Source organism: Aethalodelphis obliquidens, unplaced genomic scaffold (assembly GCF_003676395.1).
Source record: "Aethalodelphis obliquidens isolate GAN/ISIS:26980383/991018 unplaced genomic scaffold, ASM367639v1 scaffold56, whole genome shotgun sequence".
Lineage (NCBI taxonomy): Eukaryota > Metazoa > Chordata > Mammalia > Artiodactyla > Delphinidae > Aethalodelphis > Aethalodelphis obliquidens.
This window is the reverse complement of record NW_020838000.1, coordinates 10942531-10966036: the sequence shown is the minus strand read 5'-3', so window position 1 is coordinate 10966036 and position 23506 is coordinate 10942531. Positions and strand designations below refer to the sequence as shown.

The window sequence follows — 23506 nt, the reverse complement described above, 5'->3', positions numbered from 1 at the left end:
ACCACGCCACTCACTAGAAAGTTTCTCAGCTATCTTTTTCCTACCTTTTAGAAACTTCAGCATCAAATCCCACCATATCTCTTTCTAATGTGTTTACTGTTTGGCTTAATTTGTTGATCACACATAAGAGGTGGCAATGGCATTGGCTGTAATCCAAAATCTATGCTACAGTTGTTTTAGATGGATCCAAAATGTTCCTTAAACTTGGTCAGAACACACGTGGCCACTCACAGATGAAGGAGCCTTCTACAAGCTAGAGCATTTTCCCTCAAGGTCAGAAGTGCGTTCACGACTTCTACAATAGGTCATTGCTTCTCCACAAGGAAGTACAGACACTGCATGGGGTGAGACTCTGTAACACTCCCTGAGACAGCTTCCATTAGCTCCAGTTTTACACTCAGATAAAAGTCAGTCTTTGTATGTTTCCTTAAACTAGTTTCTTTAGCAGCATACATGAATCTGCATTTGCAAGGAAAGCTTGTAAAAAGCCAAAGTCTGCATGCTAACACAGTGCACAGGAATTTTTTTTTTATGCTAAAGATTTTAAAAAGTAAATACAACCCAAGAAGCAAGGAGTAGTTGGGTTTTTACCAAAGGCAATGCCTAAATTTCTTTCTTTTCCTGTTTCTTTTGGTTTTGTGCGCTTTTCTTGTTCATTTTCTTCAGCATCGTAGCCACTCTTTTCATAGTTTTTGAGTGCTTCTTGCTGAGTGAAAGATGTCATCGTGGCTTTTCTATTCTCCTCTAGAAAAGAGCCTGTTGCTTCGAGTGTTTCCAAATCATCAGCAAGGACACATTTGCCAAACTGGCGCTTGGGCAACCTGCATGGAAACAAAAAACATGAGAATGAGGGGGCGCGTCCCACCTGGTGTCACTGGGCACGGGAGCTTCAGGCTTGGGTATTTCCTGATGACTTCGTTACCACATCACCTAGCTGTTGTCCTAGGTTTGCAGAGGTGTTGGGACAGGTATCAGAATAATATGTTTAGCATTATCAACTTTACTGCTGGGATATGGGTTTAGAGGATAGGTAATGCAGTGGAATCGAAAATAGTTACTGTTTGCTCTTATACACTTACGTGATCTTTGAATTTTTTTATTGGCCCTGTATTACTCTTAATATTGAAAAATAAGAAAAGAAAAACAAAACCTTATCAGAGTTGTCGAACACAGGAGCATCTGGGTCCCAATGGTTGGAGTCAAGTCAAGGATTGGCTTGCCTGTGACCTAAGGGAGACAGTTCCCTGCAGGGGACAGAGCCCAGCCCTGCCCTCAGCCTACCTCTTGACAGACAGGATGGGTTGCAGCAAGGTGTCCCCTCGGCTCGGGCCTCCACACTCTTCAATGAGCTCTGGGGGTGGATACTGGTTTGCTCCACCTAAAAATAAAATAAAATATCAAATCAAATCAAATAAAGTGTAAAATAATATGAAACTCAACAGTAAAATGAAGTGAAAAAATGAAGTAAAATAAAGCATAAAGACCATTAAGACGTAAAACTTAAGACACAAAATAAAATCAAGTAAAGCATAAAATAAAGTAAAATACACAATAAAACAAAATAAAGAGTAACAAGATAAAATACAAAATCAAAAAGAATCCATTGACATAAAATCAAAAAGATGTAACATCAAACAAAGCATAAAATAAATACAAAAATAAAAGCAAATAAAATACAAGCAAAATAAAATGCATCCTATTGTATAAGCAATATAAAATAAAATAACATAAAAGACTAGAACAATATGAAATACAACCTAATGTAATAAAACATAAAACATTTAGTATTTAGCCACCATCTCCCTCAAAGAAGCACTAGGCCGTCAGCCATCTATTACAATTCTCCCCTCCATCTTTTGCAAAGGTAAGGAATCTAAAGTTCAGGGTGGTCCACTGACCTTTCTAGATTCACACAGCTCATTCGTGGCAAAGCTCGGACTAGAACCAATTCATTAACGTCCATACCCCTCAAATTACAGAAGCACAAATGCTATGTCTCTACTTCTAAGATGTCCATCAGACTCCCTTTATTCCTTCACTGACAAATGGACAGATGTTCCTCAAGGATCCCAACAGGGTTGTCACACCCGCTTACAAACTGAGAAACTAATGTCTCCCAGCAAGGAGGGCAAGAAGGCCTCCCATGTCACAAGGAGGCACCCCGCACATGAGTTGCTGTGGACTATGCACAGCTGGACAAAGCCCAAGACAAACTCCTGTAAATATGACCAGGATAATACCCACCCCCAATCCTAACCATCTCCATCATCATGCTAGGGATACAGATTTGGCACCAGTTGCCCATGAACTTGGTTCAACTGGAAGTGAGGCTACTAGAACAGGATGCAGGGAAGAATTTTGGCCAAGCTTCACTGTCACCGTGCCCTTCACTGGTGGCTTCATCTAGCCAACCTGAGGTGGGAGACCCCGGACTTCTGTCCTGTCTCCCTCACTTCCTGGCAAGTCCCTGAAGACCCTTCCTACCCAAGTGTGGTAATCAGCATCAACCAGGAGCCTGTTAAAAATGCAGACTCACCACTTTGCTGCAGCAGAAATTAAACACAACATTGTAAATCAACTGCACTTCAATAAAATTTTTTTAAATGCAGACTCTCAGGGCCCAGCTCAAACCCATTGAGTCAGAATCCAAATTTTAACTAGATCCCCAGGAAATGCATGTGCATGTTAAAATCTGAGAAACACTGTTCTATAGCACTAGTTTCTGAATCACTGGATACAGCAATAACAGTAACAATGTCTTATGTGTATACAGCAGTGGTGCTTTCATGCAGGTATTTGAACGTAGGCTTCACAAATAGAGAAGAGACTGTAATCCTCATTCTGGTAAATGAGAAAATCAAAAGGTTCGGTGGAAACCTGAGGCCTCCCAGCCACCAGACAAGAAACCAACGCTAGGCTTGGCACAGTGTCAGGGCAACATAGCTCAGGGTTTTCAGGAAGTGGTGTGCTCCCTGGGGGCTCCCTCAGAGAATTCGGGGCTGCCTACACCTCAGCAAGATTGAAGGTGCAATGGGCACCCATTCACCCATATGCCAGGCTCTGTATGTTCCTCTCCCCACCCAGAATCCCCAGGGTTCCCCAACTGCTCACCTTTTAGGAGGTTCAGGAAGGCCTGCGTGAAGCCCCAGGCATAGGCCACCTTCGCGTCCGAGAGCCCCTCAAGGTGCAGCAGATGCTGTTTGGAGGGGCCGCTGGCCACGCGGGTCCCCACGCCCAGGCCCAAGGCCAGCACAAACAGAGTGATGCCCTTGCACTTGGCCTCCAGGGACAGAGTCCTTAACTTCTCCCAGTCCCAGCTGCTGGTCTCACTGGCCACAATGGTAGAGAGGACCTGCACTTTCCTGGGCAGCAGGGCCACCAGGAGCACCTTCTCCAGCGTCCACTCCAAGGCGTGGCCCAGGGCCGGGGCTCCCCGCAGGAGGTGGTCCATGGCCTTGCGGACATGCCTCTGCATCTGCATCCGGCGGCCATACGAGGTCAGGTGGAAGCCCTCGCGCACAGGTGGCCGCCCCATGCCCAGCCAGAAGTGGGGGGTCATGTGTGTCACCAGGGCTGTGGGGGCCCCGCGTGGGGACATGCTCGGCTGCGCAGCCACCTCGAGGTTGTCGAGCATGGTGTCCACCAGAGTCAAGGCTGTGCGGTAGAGGTCGGTGCCCATGCCAACGGAGCTGTCCACCACGAAGGCCACGTCCGCGTCCACTGCCAGCGGCCTGGGCTAGCCCAGCCCGCACTTCGGGGCCGGGATGCACTGATCTGCAGAGGAGAGGCGGGGAGAGGCGGGGTTACCACAAGTCCCTTCCCTTCCCATGGACACACAATTCCAGGTGCTCAGTAGGGAAAGCTGCTGCTGAGGGCTGCCTGCATGGGGTTGACTCTGCTAGTAGATGGGCACTGTCAATAAATGTTCCTGTTTCCCAGAAGGAAAAGTTGAGAGTATCTGATTCCTCGGTTAATGTTTCTAACCACTAGGCCATACGGCTTCCTAATCACTAGATTCACAGACCCCTGCCTGGTTCAATCAGGCCCGACCTCTTATGGGGGTGTGTGACCTGGGGCAGATTACTCAGCTTTCCCACAGCCTCAGTTTCCTCATGTCAGATGGCGATAATGATAATAATAATAATAGTACCTCCCTTATGAGGTTGTTTGTGATGTGTAACTTTAAAATGAGTTAATATATGTAAGGGCTCAGAACAACTCCTGGTGTGTAGTAAAAGCTCAGGCTCAATAAACACCAGCTAGATTTTTGCTTCTGCAGGAGGGGGTTGGAGGCCCAGAGAAACCACATGTCAAATAAGACAATGGATGGGAAAGCAGTTCATCGGCTGTAATATACTCTACAAATGGCAGTTCCTGTATTTGACCCAACCAAGTTTTCAGAGCCAAATCTCTCCTGGCAGTGTTAGGACTTAGTGTGGATCCAGTAAAGGGAACTATTAAGTCCCCTTTTGCTTTCACCTTCAGGACTCACTCTGGCCCCGGGTGACGTGGGTGTGGATGAGAGCTCTTCACACGTGGGCATGTGTGGGTTTCAGCATCATGTTCTTTCTGGCCCAGGCCAGTGTGGGATACAGTGATGGAAGCGGGGACTCTGAGACAGGGAACAACTTGCCAATACCCTGATGATGGCCAAAGGCAGTTCCAGGCCAAAAAACCAGGACTCTTGACCTTAGCTCAGTGGTCTTCCCTTTACACTAAGGTGCCACTGAGGAAGGAACACAAGCCCAGCCATCCACAGGAACCTGACAGTACAGGTAAGTAAGCAGAGCAGGCCAGGGCTGAGAAGATAGGGAAGGGGCAGGGAGGGGAGGGTGGGGCACTAGCAGACACCCGCCCCTCCAAAGAGGGCTGGCACCACTCATCTCTGGCTGACTGTGGCCACAAGGGAATGCAGTGTCTGGGATTCTCCAGATTATTCTGACTTCCTAAGAAAAACTAGAAATTCAGACTTAATAGGAAATTCCCCAGTTCTAAAGTTCTTCACATACCAAGCAAATACACATCTGAGCAGCAGAAATGGCCTGTGGTCACCAGTTAATTCATCCTGTTCTGAAGACATCAGTCTGATCAGCAATGCCATCCAGGCTTACCATAGCAGAGAGTACAGTGGGCCATGTTCTCCACGTCTTGCTGGTTCTCTGTCTCCCAGACATACAGATGAAATTTGTTGGTTCCATCCATCTAGTGCCAACACATACACAAAGTTATTGTTAGCTGAACTAAATCTCAGGCCATGTTTTTCATGCATCTCCCAGTTCAGATGAGAAAAATATTAATATGCTATTTTTAAAGAACACATATAATTCTCTATGTCTAAATAATTTGGGACTTCTATTCCAGTTATTATAGTCACTTAGTTCTCTAGTCCTAACCTGGTGGCTGGACTACCACTGGTGTGGGCACAGGAGCTGTGGGTCTTCAGACTCCCAATGTGTGTAAAACTCAACAAACATCAGGTTGTGTTGGAATGAGGGTAAGGGAGTTGAGGCTTCAGTCATTTATAAATTCTGTAAATCTTTAGTGATTGTCCATGGTATGTGATGCCATGTGATGGGAGTTATTAACCATGAACATGCAGACCCTTCAAGGACTCGGTCATAGATCTAGGCCCTAAACCATGAGGATGGAGAGAGGCGGAGACCACCAGGGAGTCATCTCTAGAGTATTCTTGGTGGTCAGAGCTGGGAAGAGTGAGGGGGAATCAGGGAAGGCTTTGTAGGGATGGCAAATCTGTTTATCTCCTTCACCAAACCTTTCCAATTATGATTAATTTAATAACTGATATCAGGTTTAAAAGACAAATAATATTAACAGTAATAAATCCAACAAGATCCATGCGATAACTGGCTAGATAATCAACAAACCCATTCTTTCTTCTTCTGAGGGTCACGACTAGACTACATTTCCCACCATCCCTTGCAGTTAGTTGGACCATATGACCAGGATCTAGCCAACAGCGTGTAGGTGGAAGTGATGAATGCCATTTCCAGGGCATGCACTAAGCTCCACTGCCTCCTCTGCCAGCCAGATGTAGAGGATCCAGAAAAGGTCTTGAGGCCCTCAGCCATGTTGGGGCCATTGACAGAAGGAGCTCAGGTCCTAAATGCAGCAAAGCACCCCTTTCCTTCACCCACACACCCAAGGACCCACATCGCTGGTGACAGATGCAGAAATAACACTTTCTGGTGTTAAGAGACTTGGGCATGAATGGTTTCACAGTCAACCTGCCCTGGCTAATGCAGACTATTTGCAAGGTTTCCACCTCATAATGAAATTAGGAAAGTTTTCAGATGATTTCTCTCAGGAGTTGAGGTGTGGTTTGCAAAGAGCTGGATATCTAAGCTTAGTCATGGCCATCTCGTTGTCCACTCTGTCAAAGCATGTAGGACAGCGCCTCCCTGAGGGTCAGCCCCACCTCCTGCATTGCTGTGGCCAGGGCCAAGCCGACCTGGACCCTCCTCTGGTAGCAAGGTGCTCAAGATATGAAGATGTCGTGCCCACCCTTGGGAATAGAGAACGGGAAGGGTCTGCTCTGGAAAAGAACATTCTGTAACATACACTCCTTACAGATCATTCACTCTTCCTGTTTAGGAGTGCAGCACATCCCAAACATGGTCCCTCACCTGAGCCTCCTTCATGGAAAAACCCTTGTGGGGAAAGATATATAAAGAGTGGAACTTTCACTTATGCTAATGTAACACGAAACAAACATGGGAACGTTCCTAATTCTTCCATGCCAAAAGCCATCTAAATTTAGGGTTTTTTCTGACTTAGAAATTCAAATCAACGAAGACTGATGAAATGGCTACTAGGTAAAATTCTTAAGCCATTTGGAGACATAAAAATGACACAGCCACACCTTCAAAGAGCTTAAAAACCTAAGTGGAAGGATAGACAAATAATGTTCAAGAAAGAAAGAGACCAGTAATATATTTTGGGAACACAGGAAGAGGAGATTCATTTCAAAAGGAATGAATAAAAGCAACCTGATGAAGATAATGGCATCTGGCACTTTTGAGAGAATGAGTAGGATCCTTACCTGGCAAAGAAGCAGGGGAAAGCATTACGGTGTGGAGGAACAGCAAGATAAATGCCCAGAGGTAGGCAGTGGTTATTTATGAATTCTTCTCAACGCCCCTACCCGCCAGACACTTGAGAAAACGCATCTGAAACCCTGGAACTCCCTGACAGAGGGAGGAGGCTGACAAGAACAGTGAGTGGAGAGTTGCCAACATCCAACATTCAGATCCACTTCACATGGTCATAGACCAAACAAAATGGACCTAACAAATCGCCGAGGATTAGAGAGAACAATGTTAGCATGGATATGACACATTAAGAGCTTTACTGGAAATCACATGAGGCAATCTGGAAGGCTTCTGAAACCAGGATCCACAGCAGTGCTCCAGGAGACTGGAGAAGACTGGAGTAACACAGGAACATCGAATTAACTCCAAAAGTTGTGGGGAGACGCTAAGCTGGTGTACATTATTTTTAAACCACAGGAAGCATGGCTGAGGTGTGTTATCTAAAGAATTGATGAGAATTTTAAAGGTAATATGAAAGACTTCAAATAAATTCAAACATACCCTCAAGTTTGTACAAAGGATTGGTTCACAAGAAAAATTCTATGCAGCACTAATAGACTAGGTGTCGGGAACTCGGGTCCTAGTCCTTGGCCTGCCAGAATTGGCTGTGGGGCCTTGGACAAGCCTCTGGCCTATTTCCTCAACAACAGAGTTTAGGGTAGGAGTCAATGCTGCTGAGCTTTCTTCCTATTTCAACACAGCCTGGTCCCCCGTTACTGTCCTCTGTATTTGCCTCGTGTTCAGGACACTATGTTGACTTTTCTACTCAGCTCAGCTCTTCAATCTGCTGTTCGGCTGGTTGGAAAACAACCTAATTCAACTGAATTGAAATAGCTACAAAACTGGCATCTACTTTTTAACATCTTTATTGGAGTATAATTGCTTTACATTATTGTGTTAGTTTCTGCTATATAACAAAGTGAATCAGATATACGGATACATATATCCCCATATCTCCTCCCTCTTGTGTCTCCCTCCACTCTCCATATCCCACCCCTCTACGTGGTCACAAAGCACCAAGCTGATCTCCCTGTGCTATGCAGCTGCTTCCCACTGGCTATTATTTTACATTTGGTAGTGTATACATGTCCATGCAACTCTCACTTTGCCCCAGCTTACCCTTCCCCCTCCCCATGTCCTCAAGTCCATTCTTTACGTTTGTGTCTTTATTCCTATCCTGTGCCTAGGTTCTTCAGAGCCACTATTTCTATTTATTTTATTTTATATATATATATATATATATATATATATATATATATATTAGCATACGGTATTTGTTTTTCTCTTTCTGACTTACTTCACTCTGTATGACAGTCTCTAGGTCCATCTACCTCACTACAAATAACTCAATTTTGTTTCTTTTTATGCCTGAGTAATATTCCGTTGTATATATGTGCCACATCTTCTTTATCCATTCATCTGTCATTGGACACTTAGGTTGCTTCCATGTCCTGGCTATTGTAAATAGAGCTGCAGTGAACATTGTGGTACATGACTCTTTTTGAATTATGGTTTTCTCAGGGTATATGCCCAGTAGTGGGATTGCTGGGTCATATGGTAGTTCTATTTCCAGTTTTTTAAGGAACCTCCATACTGTTCTACATAGTGGCTGTATCAATTTACATTCCCACCAACAGTGCAAGAGGGTTCCCTTTTCCCTTCACCCTCTCCAGCATTTACTGTTTGTAGATTTTTTGATGATGGCTATTCTGACTGGTGTGAGGTGATACCTCATTGTAGTTTTGACTTGCATTTCTCTAATAATTAGTCATGTTGAGCATACTTTCATATGTTTGTTGACAATCTGCATATCTTCTTTGGAGAAATGTCTATTTAGGTCTTCTGCCCATTTTTGGATTGGGTTGTTTGTTTATTTGATATTGAGCTGCATGAGCTCCATGTATAAATTGGAGATTAATCCTTTGTCAGTTGCTTCATTTGCAAATATTTTCTCCCATTCTGAGGGTTGTCTTTTTTTGTCTGGTTTATGGTTTCCTTTGTTATGCAAAAGATTTTAAGTTTCATTAGGTCCCATTTGTATATTTTTGTTTTTATTTACATTCCTCTAGAAGGTGGGTACAAAACGACCTTGCTGTGACTTATGTCATAGAGTGTTCTGCCTATGTTTTCCTCTTAGAGTTTGATAGTGTTTGGCCTTATATTTAGGTCTTTAATTCACTTTGAGTTTATTTTTGTGTATGGTGTTAAGGAGTGTTCTACTTTCATTCTTTTACATGCAGCTGTCCAGTTTTCCCAGCACCACTTATTGAAGAGGCTGTCTTTTCTCCACTGTATATTCTTGCCACCTTTATCAAAGATAAGGTGACCATATGTGTGTGGGTTTATCTCTGAGCTTTCTATCCTGTTCCATCGATATATATTTCTGTTTTTGTGCCAGTACCATACTGTCTTGATTACTGTAGCTTTGTAGTATAGTCTGAAGTCTGAGAGCCTGATTCTTCCACCTCCATTTTTCATTCTCAAGATTGCTTTGGTTATTTGGGGTCTTTTGTGATTCCATAAAAATTGTGCACTTTTTGTTCTAGTTCTGTGAAAAATGCCATTGGTAGTTGGATAGGGATTGCACTGAATTTGTAGAGTGCTTTGGGTAGTATAGTCATTTTCACAATGTTGATTTTTCCAGTCCAAGAACATGGTATATCTCTCCCTCTGTTTGTATCATCTTTAATTTCTTTCATTATGGTCTTATAGTTTTCTGCCCACAGGTCTTTTGTCTACTTAGGTAGGTTTATTCCTAGGTATTTTATTCTTTTTGTTGCAATGGTAAATGGGAGTGTTTCCTTAATTTCTCTTTCAGATTGTTCATCATCAGTGTATGGGAATTCAAGAGATTTCTGTGCATTAATTTTGTATCCTGCTACTTTACCAAATACATTGATTACCTCTAGTAGTTTTCTGGTAGCATCTTTAGGAATCTCTATATATAGTATCATGTCATCTGCCAAGAGTAACAGTTTTACTTCTTCTTTTTGATTTGGATTCCTTTTTCTTCTCTGATTGATGTGGTTAAAACTTCCAAAACTATGTTGAATAATAGTCGTGAGAGTGGGCAACCTTGTCTTCTTCCTCATCTTAGTGGAAATGTTTTTCAGTTTTTCACCACTGAGAATCACATTGGCTTTGGGATTGTCATATATGGCCTTTATTATGTTGAGGTAATTCCCTCTATGCCTATTTTCTGGAGAGTTTTTATCATAAAGGGTGTTGAATTTTGTCAAAAGCTTTTTCTGCATTTATTGAGATTATCATATGGTTTTTAACCTTCAATTTGTTAATATGGTGTATCACATTGATTGTTTTGCCTATATTGAAGAATACTTGCATCCCTGCCATAAACCCCACTTGATCGTGGTGCATGATCCTTTTACTGTGCTGTTGGATTCTGTTTGCTAGTATTTTGTTGAGGATTTTTGCATCTATGTTCATCAGTGATATTGACCTGTAGTTTTCTTTTTTTGTGACATCTTTGTCTGGTTTTGGTATCAGGGTGATGGTGGCCTCATAGAATGAGTTTGGGAGTGTTCTTCCCTCTGCTGTATTTTGGGAGAGTTTGAGAAGGATAGGTGTTAGATCTTCTGTAATTGTTTGGTAGAATTCACCTGTGAAGCCATCTGGTCCTGGGCTTTTGTTGGTTGGAAGATTTTTAATCACAATTTCAATTTCAGTGCTTGTGATTGGTCTGTTCATGTTTTCTATTTCTTCCTGGTTCAGTCTTGGAGGTTGTGCTTTTCTAAGAATTTGTCCATTTCTTCCAGGTTGTCTATTTTATTGGCATATAGTTGCTTGTAGTAATCTCTCATGATCCTTTGTATTTCTACAGTGTCAGTTGTTACTTTTCCTTTTTCATTTCTAATTCTGTTGAGTTGAGTCTTCTCCCTTTTTTTCTTGATGAGTCTGGCTAACAGTTTATCAATTTTGTTTATCTTCTCAAAGAACCAGTTTTTAGTTTTATTGATCTTTGCTATCACTTGCTTCATTTCTTTCTTATGTATTTCTGATCTGATCTTTATGATATCTTTACTTCTGCTAACTTTGGGATTTTTTTATCCTTCTTTCTCTAATTGCTAAAGTTCGGTTGTTTATTTCAGATTTTTCTTGTTTCTTGAGGTAGCATTGTATTGAGATAAACTTCCATCTTAGAACGGCTTTTGCTGCATCCCCTAGGTTTTGCGTCATTGTGTTTTCATTGTCCTTAGTCTCTAGGTATTTTTTGATATCCTCTCTGATTTCTTAAGTGATCTCTTGGCTATTTAGTAGCGTATTGTTTAGCCTCCATGTGTTCGTATTTTTTACAGTTTTTTTTCCCTGTAATTGATATCTAGTCTCATAACATGGTAGTCAGAAAAGATACTTGATACAAATTTAATTTTCTTAAATTTACCAAGGCTTGATTTGTGACCCAAGATATGACCTATCCTGGAGAATGTTCCATGAGTACTTGAGAAGAAAGTGTATTTTGTTTTTTTTGGATGGAATGTCCTATAAATATCAATTAAATACATCTTGTTTAATGTATCATTTAAAGCCTGTGTTTCCCGTCTTTTTTTCATTTTGGATGATCTGTCCATTGGTGTAAGTGGGGTGTTAAAGTCCCTTACTATTATTGTGTTACTGTCAATTTCCACTTTTATGGCTACTAGCATTTGCCTTATGTATTGAGGTGCCCCTATGTTGGGTGCATAAATATTTGCAACTGTTAGATCTTCTTCTTGGATTGATCCCTTGATCATTATGTAGTGTTCTTCTTTGTCTCTTGTAATAGTCTGTTTTAAAGTGTATTTTGTCTGATATGAGAATTGCTACTCCAGCTTTCTTTTGGTTTCCATTTGCATGGAATATCTTTTTCCATCCTCTCACTTTTCAGTCTGTATGTGTCCCTAGGTCTAAAGTGGGTCTCTTGTAGACAGCATATATACAGGTCTTGATTTGGTATCCATTCAATGTCTTTTTTTAAAAGAAAACTTTTTTTTTAAATGATGACATTTTTTTTGCGGTACCCAGGCCTCTCACTGTTGTGGCATCTCCCATTGCGGAGCACAGGCTCTGGATGCACAAGCTCAGCAGCCATGGCTCATGGGTCCAGCCGCTCCGCAGCATGTGGGATCTTCCTGGACCAGGGCACGAACCCGTGTCCCCTGCATCGGCAGGTGGACTCTCAACCACTGTGCCACCAGGGAAGCCCAGTCTATGTCTTTTGGTTGGATCATTTAATCCATTTACTTTTAAGGTAGTTATCGATATGTATGCTCCTATTACCATTTTCTTAATTGTTTTGGATTTGTTATTGTAGGTCTTTTCCTTGTCTTGTGTTTCCTGCCTAGGAAGTTCTTTTAGCATTTGTTGTAAAGCTGGTTTGGTGGTGCTGAATTCTCTTAGTTTTGCTTGTATGTAAAGGTTTTAAAATCTGTGTTGAATCTGAATGAGATCCTTCCTGGGTAGAGTAATCTTGGTTGTAGGTTTTTCCTTTTCATCACTTTAAATATGTCCTGCCACTCCCTTCTGCCTTGCAGAGTTTCTGCTGAAAGATCAGCTTTAACCTTATGGGGATTCCCTTGTATTATGTTATTTGTTGTTTTTCCATTGATGCTTTTAATATATTTTCTTTGTATTTAATTTTTGATAGTTTGTTTAATATGTGTCTTGGTGTGTTTCTCCTTGGATTTATACTGTTTGGGACTCTCTGTGCTCCTGGATTTTATTGATTATTTCCTTTCCCATATTAGAGAAGTTTTCCACTATAATCTCTTCAAATATTTTCTCAGTCCCTTTCTTTTTCTCTTCTTTTGGGACTCCTATAGTTTCCATGTTGGTGCATTTATTGTTGTTCCAGAGGTCTCTGAGACTGTCCTCAATTCTTTTCATTCTTTTTTCTTTATTCTGTTCTGAGGAAATTTTTTCCACTCTTTTATCTTCCAGGTCACTTATCTGTTCTTCTGGCTCAGTTATTCTGCTATTGATTCCTTCTAGAGAAATTTTAATTTCATTTATTGTGTCATTCATCATTGTTTGTTTGCTCTTTAGTTCTTCTAGGTCCTTGTTAAAAGTTTCTTGTATTTTCTCCATTCTATTTACAAGATTTTGGATCATCTTTACTATCATTACTCTGACCTCTTTTTCAGGCTGACTGCCTATTGCCTCTTCATTTGTTTGGTCTTGTGGGTTTTTACCTTGTTCCTTCATGTTCTGCATATTTCTCTGTCTTCTCATTTTGCTTAACTTACTGTGTTTGGGGTCTCCTTTTCGCAGGCTGCAGGTTCATAGTTCCTGTTGTTTTTGGTGATTGCCTCCAGTAGGTAAGGTTGTTGCAGTGGGTTGTGTAGTCTTCCTGGTGGAGGGGACTTGTGCCTGTGTTCTGGTGTATGAGGCTGGATTTTGTCTTTCTGGTGGGCAGGACCATATCTGGTGGTGTGTTTTGGGGTGTCTGTGACCTTATTATTATTTTAGGCAGCCTCTATGCTAATGTGTGGGTTTGTGTTCATGTCTTGCTAGTTGTTTGGCATGGGGTGTCCAACAGTGGAGCCTGGTGGTTGTTGAGTAGAGCTGGGTCTTATTGTTGAGCCATAGATATCTGGGAGAGCTCTCACTAATTTATATTACTTGGGGCTTGGAGGCCTCTGGTGGTCCAATGTTCTGAACTCAGCTCTCCCACCTCAGAGGCTCAGGCCTGACAGCCGGCTGGAGCACCAAGACCCTGTGAGCCACACAGCTCAGAAGAAAAGGGAGAGAAAAAGAAAGAAATGAAGAAAGTAAAATAAAATGAAATAGTGTTATAAAAATAAAAATAATTTTTAATTATTAAAAGTAAAAAAATAAAAGAAGAGGAAAAAAAGGAAGAGAGCAACCAAACCAATAAACAAATCCACCGATGATAACAGGTGCTAAAAATTAAAGTAAGATAAACATAAAAATCAGAACTTGTCAATCACATACAGCAAACCCCAAGTCTATAGTGCTCCCAAAGTCCACTGCTTCAATTTTGGGATGATTAGTTGTCTCTTCAGGTATTCCACAGAGGCAGGGTACATCAAGTTGATTGTGGAGATTTAATCCACTGCTCCTGAGGCTGCAGTAGAAATTTCCCTTTCTCTTCTTTGTTTGCACAGCTCCTGGGGTTCAGCTTTGGATTTGGCCCCACCTCTGTGTGTAGGTCACCCTGTGGCATCTGTTCTTTGCCCAGACAGGAGAGAGTTAAAGGAGCGGCTAATTAGGGGGCTCTGGCTCACTGAGGCCACGGGGAGGGAGGGGTATGGAAGGTGGGGTTAGCCTCTAGCTGCAGAGGCTAGCATGATGTTGCAACTGCCTGAGGTGTACCATGTGTTCTCCTGGGGAAGTTGTCCCTGGATCATGGGACCCTGGCAGTGACGGGCTGCACAGTCTCCCAGCAGGGGAGGTGTGGATAGTGACCTGTGCTCGCACACAGGATTCTTGGTGGAGGCAGCAGCAGCCTTAGCGTTTCATGCCCGTCTCTGGTGTCTGTGCTGGTAGTCGCGGCTCTTACCCTCTCTGGAGCTCATTTAGATGGTGCTCTAAAACCCCTCTCCTCACGCTCCCTGAAACAATGGTCTCTTGCCTCTTCGGCAGCTCCAGACTTTTTCCCGGACTCCCTCCTGGCTAGCTGTGGTGCACTAGCCCCCTTCAGGCTGTGTTCACGCAGCCAACCCCAGTCCTCTCCCTAGGATCTGACCTCTGAAGCCCGAGCCTCAGCTCCCAGCCCCCGCCCGCCCCAGCAGGTGAGCAGACAAGCCTCTCAGGCTGGTGAGTGCTGGTCGGCACCGATCCTCTGTAAGGGAATCTCTCTGCTTTGCCCTCCGCACCCCTGTTGCTGCGCTCTCCTCCGTGGCTCCGAAGCTTCCCCCCTCTGCCACCTGCAGTCTCCACCCGCGAAGGGACTTCCTAGTGTGTGGAAACTTTTCCTCCTTCACAGCTCCCTCCCACTGATGCAGGTCCCGTCCCTATTGTTTTGTCTCTGTTTTTTCTTTTGTCGTACCCAGGTACGTGGGGAGTTTCTTGCCTTTTGGGAAGTCTCAGGTCTTCTGCCAGCATTCAGTAGGTGTTCTGTAGGAGTTGTTCCACATGTAGAAGTATTTTTGATGTAATTGTGGGGAGGAAGGTGATCTCCATGTCTTACTCCACCGCCATATTGAAAGTCCTCTCTTGCATCTTTTTTTAAACTCTTCTGAGGAAGAATACTTTTATGATAATGCTTAAATTTTTTACCATTCTTGCAAAAATAAAACTGTGAGAACCAGTACACAAAGACACAATGGAAGTCCATGGGGAACTGTGATTCAGTTTAAACTTATCTGTACCAAGCTGTTATTAATTAACATTTCATTACTTTGACTTTGGACTTGCCAGCACAGTCCTAGTCACTGATAAAGTTGCCAAAATTGTTCTGGAGAAGGCTTTAGTTGAGAGTTCATGTGGTAGGGGACCCCAGCATGAGAAGAATAAGCTGGCTCTATGATTCCTACTGCACCAGAGAAGGAAATCTCACAGAGTACCTGAAACACAAGCCAAGTGATCTGCTTGAGGCTCAAAGCTTTATTATAGTTTGAATGAGCATTTTTCATGATTCCCTCAACCAACTTTGCTTCTGAATATCCAGTTGTGCTCTGATGAGACTAGTTGGGCACTAAGGACAAGAGTGTATGGGGAAGGGGGGGGAGAGGATACAGCACAGGGATTTGCATGAACATCCTCTTTTGTTTAATAGAAAGGTATGTTCTCAAAGGATACAGACAACACTCAAACCTCAGCCCCCAATATTAAAGAACGCCCTGTGGGCCCTGAGCTGAAGAAGCCCACAGGGTTCAAGTCAATGCTTGACTGCTTCTGGGCTGAGCTGCCAGAGGCCAGGGAACAATGCTCATTCCTAGGACTGCACTGAGGAGGCTCTTGGCTCAGGCAAATGGGGGAGAGAGGAAGGAGGCAAGTGCTGAGAAGGAGGATTTGCCTTGGACCGAGGAAGGGCTGACCAGACCCTAAAGAGGGAGAGTTAGATACCATCTGGTGTCCAGTTTCGGCTCCTGCCAGGTGGCATGGCCCCATCAGGAACTCCATGAAGCTGCTGACTCTTCCTGGACTCCCCAGTGAACACTGGGGGTCGACATTGAAGGGACTAGGGAATCAGACACACGGGAGTGCTGATTCAGGACTGTGTCATTTATAACAAGTCACTTCACCTCAGAGCTTCCCTCACTTTCTCTGGGAAATGTATTATTGTGGTTAACTTGTAGGATTAGTATGAGGATCAGCCCCAAATTCCTCAGACTTTAACATTCATGGAAACCTTCTGGGAATCTTATTAAAAATGCAGAGCCTGATGGATTAGATCAGGGAGAAAGCTTAAGATTTGGCATTTCTCACAAACCTGGGTGAGGCTGATATGCTGCTGGTCCCAGGACCACATTTTGAGGAGTGAGAGGTGAAGATGACAAGGCATGAAAAGGACATAGCATGGTGGCTGGAACTTCATAGGTGCTGTAAATAAATGGAAGCTTTCTGATTTAATATACAGTTACTGGGAAAATGCACATTCTTGATGACCTTGAGGAGACAGCAATAACCATGGCCTGCATCGCGTATACACAGAAAGTGTCAGACGTCCCTGTGGACACTACTTCCTACAGCTCTCACAGCAAACCTGTGAGTTTATCCCCATTTTACAGGTGACTAAATTGAGGCACCAGTGCCAAATGACATGTCCAGATTACACAATGGACAAAGCCAAAGTTTGAAGCCTCATTGCCTAATTCCTTCCCTCAGCTACTAATCCTCACTCTAGGGTGGTAACAATCTAATCGAAAACAGCAGCCCACAAGGCCTCAGCAGCGAGTCATCCATGGCCTCTGAAAGGGGTGTCTGGACAACCCAACACTTCCTTCAAAAAAAAAATGAATGTCCTCCTGCAACTTTTCTGAATTCTAAAATTATGCCAAATTTTTCAAAATTACTCCTCCCCAAATCCCCTTGGCCTTCCTCTTAATATTTTCATCTGCTAAAGCTAATTGTTTTTTTCTGCATGATAGCCAGTATTCCATTCTTGGGATTTTTTTTTTTTAAGAGCAGTACACGGAAATAGAAATAGGGTCAGTTCATAAATCTCTCTCATAGTGTTCTTGTATAGATAAAATTAATTAATACGTGGAAAAAGCTTAGAACTTCTCAACTATCTTCTTTTCCTGTTTTTGACTTTGAATTAAAATCTCATTGTGAATGGGGATTCCAGACCTTGAGCAAGTTATTTAACTTCTCTGGGTCTCAGTTTCATCATCTGAAAAATGGGCCCATAATAATAGTTATCTGAGTTGTGGTAAAGATTAAATGAATCAATAATTGGGAAGATCTCAGAATAGCACCTGGATCAATAAATGTGAGCTATTTTCCTAGCTATTGTTTCAAAGGAACAAGTGCTAGATTTTTTATAAAGAAAAATGAAATTCGAAATGAGGCAAACAAATTGCATTTTCCCTGTAATCCTCCACTTTTTGACTTTAAAAAAGAGGGGCACATTAAGTCTTATGTTTTGAGACATAAGGCAATTAGACAGTTCTTAATGGGATTAGGCAAGAATCGTCCACATGATATAATATTGCTTTATTTAGGGCTGAGGTTGATTTAATGGATGGTTTAAGAAATCTTTCCAATATGCCCCATAACTTCCAAGCATGTTTAAATGGACGAGAAATTAGGCATCTCTTTATACAATCATTTCAAATTGAACAACCATCATTTTACTAGAAGTATGGGGGTATTTGTCTGAAAAATAAAATAACATAGAGGGGAAAGACAAAAGCCCCACAGGTTGTCAAAGGGAGCCCTCAAGCGGATAATTCAGAAAGAAAATTACAGGACATTCTCACTCTCCTAACTGGATTCCACTAAGGATAAAGCACAGAGTAGGGAAGGTTATGAGATGCAATACGCCCAGTTGTGAAGAAATGAGGATTTGTTGAAAGTCTCTGAGGATGGGGTTGTCGTTTTTATGGTTTCTCTCCTTGCCAATGTCACCAGAACAGAGGTCATTCACTACATCTGAGCTGGCAAATACCATATAACAACTTTCTAAATTGTTAAATTGAAGGAACAGACTCATCCCCCAGCATCCTGGGGCAAGAATATGTCTAAGAAATTAAAAGAAGAGCAGACAGAAAGGACAGAACTGAGATGCAAGTACCTTTAAGCTGGCAGTTTCTTCTCACACACTATGTCATTCTTTCACTCGCACCTAAAGCAGCTGAGAGGGCCAGAACATCTTGACAAAGGACCATCCAGATGCTGTCTGCCCAGGATCCCCTCTCAGAGAGCAGCACTGATGAACAATGGGGTGGGGTTAATCGTAATTGTACCCTGAGTATCACTCTCCAAATGTTAGGGAAATGCCTTTTAAAAAGTAGATAATTACACCTGGATAGGAGCCTTAAATAACATCAAGTTGTGACACTCTCTCCATTTTAGAGCTGAGCAAAATGAAACTCAGAAAGACAGAGACTTTTCCCACAGCACCTTGTTATTGAGGAAAGAGCCAAAGACAAAAGTTCCATCTCTAATTTAAACTGTTATGTATTTGAAACAAAAGCAAAAATAAACAAATGGGGCTACATTAAACTAAAAAGCTTTTGCACAGTGAAGGAAAGAAACCATCAACAAAAAGAAAAAGCAGCCTACTGAATGGGAGAAGATATTTGCAAACCGTATATCCAGTAAGTATAGAAAGAACTCATACAACTCAACATCAAAAAGCAAACAAACAACCCAATTACAAAATGGGCAGAGGAGCTGAATATTTTTCCAAAGACATACAGATGACATTGTATACATGAAAAGATGCTCAACATCACTAACCATCAGGGAAATCAAAACCACAATGAGATATGACCTCATACCTCATATAACCTCATATAACCTTTGATGATAGACATACTCAGAATGTCTATCATCAAAAAGAGAACAAATAGATATGGGAACATATGTATATGTATAACTGATTCACTTTGTTATAAAGCAGAAACTAACACACCATTGTAAAGCAATTATACTCCAATAAAGATGTAAAAAAAAAAAAACCCACAACATTGTAAATCAACTACCCTTGAAAATATTTTTTAAATGCAAAAAATTTTTTAAATTAATTTCATTGTGTGTGTGTACCACAGGTTCAATATATAAATTATGTCAAATTGTTTTTCAAAATAAAGAATTTTTGATATTTAAAAAAAAAAGAGAGAGAACAAATAACAAGTGTTTGTGAGAATGTGGAGAAAAGGGAACCCTCATGCACTGTTGGTGGGAGTGTAAATTGGTGCAGCCACTGTGGAAAACTGTATAGCAGTTCCTCAAAAATTAAAAATAGAACTACATATGATCCAGCAATTTCACTTCTGGGTATTTACCCAAAGAAAGCAAAACACAGATTCAAAAAGATATATGCACACTTATGTTCATAGCAGGATTATTTACAACAGCTACAAAATGGAAGCAACCTAAGTGTCCTTCAATAGATCAATGGATAAAGAAGATTATATATATATACATATATATATATATATATATATACACACACATAAATATATACATATATAGAGATGTGTATACACACACACACAATGGAATATTACTTAGCCACAAAGAGAATGAAGTCTTGCCATTTGTGACAACATGGATGGACCTAAAGAGTATTATGCTAAGTGAAATAAGTCAGAATGGAGAAAGAAAACTACCATATGATTTCACTCATGTGTGGAATCTAAGAAACAAAAAAAATGAACAAACATAAAACAGAAACAGACTCATAGATACAGAGAACAAACTGGTGGTTGCCAGAGGGAGGAGGGTGGGTGGATGAGAGAAATAGGTGAGGGAGGTTAAGAGGTACAAAATTACGGGCTTCCCTGGTGGCACAGTGGTTAAGGATCCGCCTGCCAATACAGGGTACATGGGTTCGAGCCGTGGTCCAGGAAGATCCCACATGCTGCAGAGCAACTAAGTTCCTGCGCCACAACTACTGAGCCTGTGCTCTAGAGCCTGCAAGCCACAACTACTGAAGCCCGCACGCCTAGAGCCCATGCTCCACAACAAGAAAAGCCACTGCAATGAGAAGCCTGTGCACCACAACGAAGAGTAGCCCCCGCTCACCACTACTAGAGAAAGTCCATGCACAGCAAAGAAGACCCAATGCAGCCAAAAATAAATAAATAAAATAAATAAATTTATAAAAATAAAAATAGAGGTACAAAATTCCTGTTACAAAATATGAGTCACAGCTATAAAATGTACAGTGTGGGGAATATAGTCAATAACTATGTAATATCTTTGTACGGTGACATATCATAACTAGACTTATTATGGTGACCATTTTGTATGTATAAAAATATCAAATCACTATGTTGTACATACCTGAAACTAATAAAATATTATAAGTCAATTATACTTCAATAAAAATAAAAAAATAAAATGTGACTTGTTTCACCCTGCCTTTACTAATCCACTGAGAGTTGCCACCATCCCCCAACCCGTCCCTGTCCAGACACCCTGGGAGGCAAGAGGGATTAACAGGGAACAAGGGACTCACCCTCTGCATCTTAACTTTATTTCTGAAAACTCAAGATATTTTGTCCATCCTTCCCAACAGTTCGCAAGCTGTCATGATCTTACCTATTGATCTTAGAAGCATATTCACAGCTGTGTCAACAAAATCTCTCACCTAACACTCGCGCTACACACCCAACCTTCAGAGAAAATTAAATGGTCTAACACAGCTGAATTCCTTAGCTCTTAGGTTGAACCATATGACACTTCCGTTTTCGCAGATCAGAAACGGTTGAATATTGGCAATGGAATGTAGCTCAGTCTGATATTCATCAGCATCCTGAAATCACTTAAAAAGGAAATCGCCTTTCATTCTGATAAATCATCCCATATGTTCCATGAGAATGTGTTACATGGGTTTCAGTTAGAAAAGTAAAGTCTAGAGAATAGATCAATAAATACATTGTGGTACACATAGAAAACAAATTTATGGTTACCAAAGGGAAAAGGAGAGAGGGATAAATTAGGAGTTTGGGATTAACAGATACATACTGCTATATATAAAATAGGTAACCAACAAAGATCTACTGTATAACACAGGGAACTATATTCAATATCTTGTAATAACCTATAATGGAAAAGAATCTGAAAAAGAGTGTATATATATATATATCTGAATCACTGTGCTGTATACCTGAAACTAACACAAAATTGTAAATCAACTATACTTCAATTTTAAAAAATAAAAATAAATTATCATATATACACACACTAGAATACTTCAGAAAAGCAGTTAAAAAAAATTTACTCATATAAACAACATGGATGAACAAAAGAACAGACATTGAGTGAAAGAAGCCAGATATAAAGAGTACATTCTGTAGGATTCACATTGCACCAAGGCTCAGAACAGGTGACAGAAGCCGGAAAGGTCGTACTAGAAAACTTATACAATGCCAAAAGTATTCAATATCTCGAACCATGTCTAGGTCACAGCACTTTAAACATATACAAAAATCCATCTAGCTGTATCCTTAAAATCAGTGCCTCTTACCCACTTTGTATATGGATGTGGATTTTATACCCCAAATAAAAAAGAGGAGAGAAAATTACAGTCTGTGGACCCCCATGATACAGGTTAGCCTAGAGTGGTTAAGCACAGGCTGTGAAGGCAGATAAAATCAGTCTGCCCCCAACAGATATTTGATCTTTGATGATATACTTAACCTCTCTCTAAGCCTCAGTATTCTTATCTCTGAAATGGAGATCACAATGACATTTACCTTATACAGTTTGGGGGATAATTCAATAAGACAGTGTTTAAAAGGCTCATGGCACAGAGGCTCAAGGATGGCCAGGAGGTACCAGCAGTAGCACTGGTAGCAGAGTCTGTAATGAGACATCCCCCCAACCCCGCACCTGCCCCCTCCCATGCATATACTTCAGTTTCTGGAGAATTCTTCCCCTGACCAGCTCTCACTCCTCATGTGCTCCTTGGTGGAGGAGCAGGAACCAGGCACTAACCCCCAGAACCTGGCGCAGCCGCGGTCCCCCACTTACCAGTAGGGCGTCTGGGAGGTTGCGGTCCTCTGTGAAGGTGATGACCGCAGAGGTGATGTCCAGCGCACTGAGCTCCGGCGTGGCTGTGCTGATGGAACCTGCATCCTGGATCCAGCCCACCTGGAAGAACACGGCCACCTTCCTCAGGAGGCGGCCCGCGCGCACGCGCTTGAATACATGTCTCACCACAAACCTCATGGAGTCCCCAAGGTTCCTGCTGCTAGAGGACCCTGCCAGGGCGAGTCCCCTGACCTCCTGCAGGAGTGCGGGCCTCCCCTTATGGTCAGAGGACCACGTAATCTGTTTTGCTGTCGTAGGAGACGATGGCCACCCGGGCACCCGTGGGGCAGTTACTCCCACTGATTTCTGTCTTCATCAACAGAGATAGTAAAATGCCTCTCATCCTCTCGAAATCCAACTGGGAGACGTCATTTGACACGTCCAAGGCGAAGACCACCTCGGTCGGGAACACTGGGCATTCGGAAACACCTAGACATGTGGATACACAGATTTAGGATTGTCTGTAATGTCTGTAAACGGATGAAGGTTGGAGTGAATAAGAAGAAATGTTATTTACCTGAACAGTCTAGAAGGGAAACGATTTTGGAGAGAAAAGACGTTGTTAGTTGACATAGGCGAAGCCACGTTTGCCAGCTTCAGTATGAAAACCATCTCCTCTGAGAAATTCAAGCCTCTCCGAGTTCTGCCTGAGTGTGGCAGAGAGACCTCACCTTGCTCCCCAATATCTGCTCTCCCTTTTTTCCATGGTAACAGAAACCCAGTCTCTGGCTGGGTATATGGCTGCCTGGAACAAAAGGTACATTTCCCAGTGGGGTAGCATCTTACTAAGCTCTGGATAACAGAATTAGAACCATGGGAGGTACAACCTTGAAAAAGTATCCTCCTTTCCTTTACCTGCTGGCTGAAGCTTGATAGACATCTTGGACCATGAGGTGATTTCGGAAACAGCATCCCCACCCCAGTGGCAGTGCAGGAAAATATAAAGAGGCTGCATCCCTGGGCACCCATCCCTAGGCACCATGGCACTCCATCATCCTGGGACTGGCTACCTCCAGGCTGATTTGAGGACTATGTTGGTGTCCCTGCGTTTGAGTACTGAGTCACACTGTACTGAACTTAAATCTAATACACTTAGCTACTCAGAAACTATATATACACACATAGGCATACACACATATCTTAAATTCTATATAATAAAATATAGTAATATTAGTAATTATTAATATTAATTATTGTATTGTTGGTTATTAATATATTGTTTATTA

At 42.1% G+C, this 23506-nt stretch overlaps 1 protein-coding gene across 1 annotated transcript; it reads right to left on the bottom strand.

Moving 5' to 3' along the window:
- Positions 1–1209: 1209 nt before the first annotated feature.
- LOC113609345 (collagen alpha-4(VI) chain-like) lies at positions 1210–23160 on the bottom strand. Its single transcript, XM_027086478.1, is given in 6 exon segments — positions 1210–1378; positions 3112–3774; positions 5112–5202; positions 22221–22509; positions 22511–22709; positions 23136–23160. Coding segments are annotated over 6 exon segments (1368 nt in total). The 3' UTR covers positions 1210–1277.
- Positions 23161–23506: the final 346 nt, after the last annotated feature.